The following is a 7,291-nucleotide window of genomic DNA, read 5'->3' on the forward strand; positions in this document are numbered from 1 at the left end:
GTTCATAAAATCTTGAATTTATTTTATTGATATGGCACCAAATCATTGCACTAGCTCCCTATCTAAGAAACTTCTCTAGTAACCATAAGGAATCATGTGTAGAACTGGATCATTGACCCACCACACTGGAGTATAACTGTCCTTGGGGATGTACATTAAACACTTGATGTACATGCTCATCATTATAATGACAATTTCAATGCAGAACTTTTGCTTGTTGAAGAGTAATTTAATAATGTAGTATTAGTATTTTGTCTGAAGAAAAGGAGAGGGAATCCTCCTGCAAAGGGGGTCCAAGGCTGAATTTATCACAGAGCGCCCACCAACCTTTTATCCATTATTAATTCAACACACTCTGCTCTAAAGGGGATGAGGCTAATAGAAGGCCTTTTGAAGAGCATTGGGCCTGCAGGCACAGTGCTGACTGGACCTACTCACCGTGGCAGCTGTGGTTTGGTCTGTCAGACTACTAATAACTAACTTCCTTTTTTTGTAATTATAAAAGATAAGTATATCAGGTTAACAAATAAGTGTTCCCAAAGGACACTAGCACTTAAGAAGACCAGAGGGGGGAGTATCTGAATCGAGAAGGGGGTGACTGCACTTGATCCAAGTATGCTATTTTTCATTAGACGTAATACAAAATTCAGAATATTCAAACACAATTTTCTTTATGATGACTGCCAAATAAAACCCAAAATTCCTCAAGTTAGAAGCATATAATTCAGATATGTCTCTGTTATGTCTGAGTAAGTAAAAGCATCAGGTAATAAAATGAAACAGTTAACTATGTCACAAAATACACAATAGGAAATAAACTATATCCGGGGTAAATATCTTTGCCTTTGAACTGGCAATCAAAAAACATTTTTTAACACCAGTTTAAAAAAAGATTTGTATTGACGTGGGCTACACGTCCACGTAGGAACAATTTACAAAAACAAAAGAGAAACCCCTTCACAGTCACTGTGGTTTTGTTCAGTGGCAAAAAAAACATTTACAGAGCATCATTAAAGTCCACCTGTTGATGTCAGATTACAGAACACCTAATATTGCACCAACTGATACAAATATGTATTGCAAGATATAATGGATAAGTCTATTTATGTCTGTACAATTTACTTTTTACACAGGGTATCCATATCGATGATCGTATAGGAGCGGAGGAGGTCGCTCTCCTGTGGGTGGATTTGGTGACATAGTTCCTCTGCCTGTCTTGGTGAAGCTGTGACCTGATGCACTAACACTGGGAAGGGGGCTCCTCACTGAGCTGTAGTGCACCCCGTGGTGAGTCCGGTAGCCCAACACGGAGCGGATGCTGGAATGTCTGCTGGCTGGTCTGCTCTCTGGGGCCTGGGTATCCTCCCTGAGGAAAAAGGTTGCACATATCAATAACAGATACATGGCTTTCTTGATGGCTGTTTGAAAATCCTTTGAGTATTGATGCAGTACTTGATCTCATTTGCAACTTCCTTCTCATAGCGGCGCTTGTGGCAGCAGCAAATCAAGAGCCAGATGAGGAACAGGAGTAGGAGCAACAGCAGCAGAGCTCCAATCACCGCCCCCACTATGACCCCCACTTTATTAGTTGCTGCAGGAGGAGACACGTAGGAGGTTAAGTAAATTCTCCTTCACACTTCTATGAATAACCATTAATGGCAGGCAATAGTTTTATTGATACAAATATCCATCCATCCAGACTACTGCTTATCCCAGAGTTGGCATTGCGGGGAACGCTGAAGCCTATCCCGACGGCCATCGGGCGAGAGGTGGGGTACACCCTCGACTGACTGCCAGTCAATCGCAGGGCCTCATAAAGGGAGAAACAACCACTCACTCTCTCATTCGCACACAAGAGCAATGTTTCCCAATTTTTGTTACAAACAACCACACAGGAAAATGTTCAGATGCCCGTCCAGGATAGGGATTTAGACCGCCCCCCCACCTCCCCCAGAGAAAATAATATTTTAGATATTTAGTTAATGTCTAGAGTTTCATCTTTTCTAATAAATTGTGTTTTCTTCTGTCCTTGTTGATCTTTATTTGACCTCTTCACTTCTTAATTGCAGTTGCCCCTGGGGCTACCAGCCCCCACCTTGGTAGCTCTATTTATGCTTAAGGATATATGCTGAAATGTTTTATGGATAAAATGTGAAAGAATGCTTTCAGGAACTTACGGTTGTATGCATGCAGTGTGTATTTACACTGAGCTGTGCCAACAGCGTTTCTTGCCTCGCACACGTAACTCCCGGTGTTGCTGTTTGTATGGTTCCTAATCAAAAGCTCCCCAGTCTGAGGGTCTTCAAGAGACAAAAAAAAGGACATTATGAGTACAGCATATGAGTATGTACTTAGACAGGTCCTTTTGTCTGTGACATTTTGTCTGCTTCACCTTGGGTTGCAGTGGATGGAATAGTACCCCCAGTTTCTCTTTTCCACATATAACTGAGAGGAGCAGATCCCTGAGAGGATTTGCAGCGGACTGAGACACTGCCTCCTTTCTCCTCGCTGCCTTCAACCCAACATTTTGGCACAGATGGAGGGACTAGCAATAGAAAATAAATAAGCAGCTCGCCCAGTAAAAATGTTTTCAGAGTAATGCCTCAATGCTGTAGTTCATCATGGAAAAGGGGAAAAAAAAAGTATGGGGAGAGCAGAAAACAATTTGATGAAAGGCTACAGAGGAAAATTAGAAAAGGCCCTGAACATTTCAAGTGAGTTACAGCAGCTTTTAAAAGACTGGCAAGAAAATAAACAGGTAAGACCTGTTGAAAGGAATTTCTCCTTACCCAATACCACAAGAGTTACTTTTCGCATGTCTACACCTGGTGCTTTTTTGACTTTGCATTGGTAGGTATCAGTGTCTGACAGCCTCACATCAGAGATAGACACTGAAGCATCTCCCTGCTTGGGGTCTCCTGTGAAGGTGAGCCTTTTGGAGAGAGCAGGGTCGTAATGGTGTGCCTGGCCTGCTGTGTAGGATAAGATCTGAGATGCCAACATTGCACTGAGTGAATATAAAGCAGATTTTCAGGCAACAAAGCTCAAAGCTAAGTCCAAGCCCACTTTTAGCATGTTTGTTTTAGACCTTCTCTATTCTCTGAAGTGCACCTACCAGTTTGTCATTCTGTGTCATATCCGGGCTCACATTGAACCACTCAATGTCAAGCTCTCCAGTGTCTTGGGGGCTGGGTGTGTAGGTGCATCCCAGAATGACTGTCTCCCCCTGGGGCTTTTGGATGGTCTGTGGGCCACTGGATGTCACCTGCATGGCTGCTGTCATATCTAATTGGTCAAATAGAATTTGTTTGAATTCTTTGCAATATCAACCGTCCTCTCTCAAAACACATAAATATTTCTTCCTACTTCATTGCATTCAATACTCTGTGTTCCTAAACAATTAGGAGTGCTGATCTGTAACTAACTGGCCTCTTTAGTTGAACTTGTTGGACTTAGTTGAGAATCAAAGGGAGCATTTTATCTGAAAATGACTTACAGGTCTCCAGTGTAACTTTAGTGTTAATTGGTTGAAACTGAAAGCAAGCAACTGTGGGCAGCTGACCGATGTTAGTAGTGTGCATTTCAGTTATACTTTGACGATCGAAGCTATGAAATGCTTGTTATCTTGTGACACTTGAAAATATGTATCCTTGTAATGTTACTCAACATCTTTAGCTTTGAAAGCATTTCTATCTATAAATTACCTTCAATATAAATCTTTATTGGCCATGATGATAAATCCAGTCACTCACAATACTGCTCACGATTCAACCAAACACTGCTCTAAAAACATTTTGGCTTCAAATTAAAGTATGTCATGAATATTTAAAATGTCAAATATTATTAAAAGGAATCTTTGGAATTAAGTGCAAATAAGTCTGACTCATGTTTACAGTGTTAACCGTCTTTAAATATTGTGATAAAGTTGACATATACATGTTAAGAGGCAACCATCTGGCTAGTGGATACAACTACTACATACAAAGTCCAACAGACATTAAAATCCTGCCCCCAGTAACCAGACAAGAGGCTAAAAAACACTTCCTTTGCAGTTAATTCTGGCAAGCCTCACTAGAACTTAAAGTCAACTAAACTTCAAATAATTCGGTGCAGCGTAGGAACAGTGCGGACTGCATGCAGTAGATTTAATCTTACACCTGTTCATGTTGTTCAAATAGTAAAATCTTCAGAGAGGGAGAGTAACGTCTCTTACTTTACAGAGGTAAACAACAGCTCAGCTGTCTGCACGAGTGCTCAGTATGAAAGGAAGCCATGAATGTAATTCAGAATACCTGTCAGCCACCTGCACCATATCAACATGGATCATTGAACATCAGTAATGCTATTCGGTTGGTGACATTAGTAAGGCCATCTGCTGTAAGAGCTTGCGAGACTGGCCTGACTTTCTGCTTGAGTCACAAATCAGACTGCTGGAACCCAAAAAGAGATTTATTAAATACTTTCAAGCCAGTCAGAGTTTCATGTCTGATCCTATATTCTTTTTCAACATAACTCTAAATGGTTGATAAATCACTCATATATATATATATAATCTAACAAATATAATCACAAATATCCATGAAATAATCACTGGGAACAGACACAGGAAGCGGACGCGAGAAACAAAATAAAGATTGACTAACCTTTATGTATCAGAATTGTGTAAAAAAAAAAAAGCTATCAAAGTAATGCAATGCAGAGCCAAAAATATATTCTGTTTTGCAAATAAATAATATTTCTATATAATATACAGCTCCTGACACACAGTTACACTTTTTGAAAGATGAGCTTCAAAATAGGGCAGAACGTATTAGGGGAGGGGTCTCCTTTCACAGACAGATATATTATCTAACATAGAATATATTGGTGAGATGGGAGGATCTTGTATTATGCAGACTCTGGGGTCAGTTGCTGTAAATACACTTCCAGTCAGAAGTATTACAAAGTTTCAAAGCAAAACAGTGACTCACCTGTCTGTAGCTGAAATGTTACCAGAAAAAGCAGAGCCACCTTCATCCTCATACTGAAGTATGCAGTCTTCATTAAAACCTGAGAGCAGTATTTATAGGAAGGAATTAAGGACACATCTTATTGTGGTCTTTCCCTCTCATTTTGTGGTTCTCGTTCATGACTTACATTACAAAGTATCACTAACCAGTCTGCTATTACCTTGTTTTACTTTTTTGATATCCCAGGGCCAGCATTAATATCAGTGTAAAACAAGCAACAGTAATCTTGATTGTTTGGGAAATCACCATTGAGGAAATAGTAGATCTAACATACCTTATTATGTGTGAATTATCCAAAGCAAAAATGTGTCTTGTGAGACCTGACAGTGCTCAGGACTTGTGTAGCTTGCTTATTTGGTCTCAGGTGAAACTCAGATGCAGTAAATGGCCACACCCTCTCTGTCCATAGTGCATTGGGAAGCCACTCCCTGACTGGGAATGTTTAAAACACAAATATTCATTTTTTTATAAGAATACAAACACAGAAGTACAGTAAATCCATTAATATTATTTATTTGATCAAAATATGAGTCAGAAATACTCTGATTATATTTCTGTCTGCAGTGTTGCATTGGATCCCGAACATCTGTGTCAAAGCACTTGAGAGAGATTAATGATTACCTGCCATGTTAAATATGTCAGCAAATATGTTGCTCTGCCACTTCGCATGCCCGTCAACAAATTTCATATCTGGACTGGTTATTTTTAACATAATGATGCACAACAACGTCCGTATGGAATGGCAGAGCTAAAAAATATTTCTGTAGCTTAAATGTTTTAAAATAATGAACTTCTTGAACAGTTTAGCACATCATTCCGACGCACCCACGACTACACACTGCTGTTCTCCAAAGATTCAAATGTGAATTATATGTCAGTGTGAAGTGACAGAATTGTCAGCCCATGAAGCCTGTATTGTATTGTTCTACTCTTCACATGAAACACATTTCTTCTTTAAGTCAGCCTTTAATATCACAACTTTTTTTATAATCAGCTGTGAATGATTTACCAGAATGGATCATTTTGACATACAGCTGCAGAGCTCAGTATGATTGGATGTAGAGGTTTCCCTAATCTGTTTTATTTCAAAAAGACTGACGATCCAAAAATCAAAAGAAAGTCACTCTATTAAGTAGGACAGTGTGGTGAAAGTATTCTATATTGATTGTGTTTGAGAGTGTACATTATGTAATGTGCGCATGGAGCATGACCATTAGGAAACTCAAGTACAGGTTTAATGCAACCCTGCCAATAAAGTTCATTAAGGAGATGAACCAATCAGTATACATCAGGATGAAACGTGATCAGAAAGCAAATGTGAAACTGCTTGAGAACTTAATGTTGTGTTTTTGTAAGCTGCTTTACATTAGCATGAAGAAAATAAGTGAGAGTACTTTGCTACACTGCATTTGTTGAACTATTGGAAAACTTCACTTAACTTGTTTTTAATGATTGCTTCTGCTCCACGCATTTAAATACAAGTATCTGCACTTCCTACTCATACCACTTGTAAAATGCCTCCCTACTAAGGGTTAAATTCATTACGGAGGATAACTGACAATGATTTTGTGCATTGGTGCAAAATTTATGTTAATTTATAATATAAATGAATGGATATAAAATTTATATCAATAGCCTTCCATTCAACAACACTAAGTTTGCTTTGCAGTGAAACAAATGACACTATCTTTTGAATTTATATACACTGCTCAAAAAAATAAAGGGAACACTTAAACACATCCTAGATCTAAATGAATGAAATACTTTGCTCTTTACACAGTTGAATATGCTGACAACAAAATCACACAAAAATGATCAATGGAAATTAAATGTATTAACCCACGGAGGTCTGGATTGGGAATCACACTCAAAATTAAAGTGTAAAAACACACTCCAGGCTAATCCAACTTTGATGTAATGTCCTTAAAACAAGTCAAAATGAACCTGAGTGGACACTATGATTTCACAGAAGTGTGAATGACTTAGAGTTACATTGTGTTGTTCAAGTGTTCCCTTTATTTTTTTGAGCAGTATATTTCGGAAACTGTCATTTTCTTTTACTACAGTAGATAATTTGAAAACACACTTCTCTCATTAAGCAACCTTTTTGAACAAGTATATATATATGTATATATATATATATATATATATATATATATATATATATATATATATATACACACACACACATACACACACACACACATACACACACTTACAAAGTATTGGAGATGAAAAAGTATAAAATACGTGAGTATGTTCTATCTCTGTTGCTTAGCTTT

The 7,291-nt window shown here is 38.3% G+C and overlaps 1 protein-coding gene across 1 annotated transcript; it reads right to left on the minus strand.

The window, feature by feature from the left end:
- Positions 1 to 881: 881 nt before the first annotated feature.
- Positions 882 to 5,379, minus strand: vsig8b (V-set and immunoglobulin domain containing 8b). The gene is made up of 8 exons (XM_086174024.1): positions 5,284 to 5,379; positions 4,971 to 5,049; positions 3,116 to 3,285; positions 2,790 to 2,988; positions 2,393 to 2,545; positions 2,178 to 2,300; positions 1,453 to 1,591; positions 882 to 1,366 (listed from the first exon to the last, which is right to left on the minus strand). The coding sequence occupies exons 2-8, from the start codon at positions 5,041 to 5,043 to the stop codon at positions 1,126 to 1,128; spliced, it is 1,098 nt and encodes a 365-aa protein (XP_086030150.1). The 5' UTR covers positions 5,044 to 5,049; positions 5,284 to 5,379; the 3' UTR covers positions 882 to 1,125.
- Between the last annotated feature and the right edge of the window lie 1,912 nt (positions 5,380 to 7,291).

The sequence above is a fragment of the Fistularia commersonii genome, chromosome 26 (genome assembly GCF_037954325.1).
Source record: "Fistularia commersonii isolate RoL2024-O1a breed Wild chromosome 26, RoL_Fcom_v1.0, whole genome shotgun sequence".
Taxonomy (NCBI): domain Eukaryota; kingdom Metazoa; phylum Chordata; class Actinopteri; order Syngnathiformes; family Fistulariidae; genus Fistularia; species Fistularia commersonii.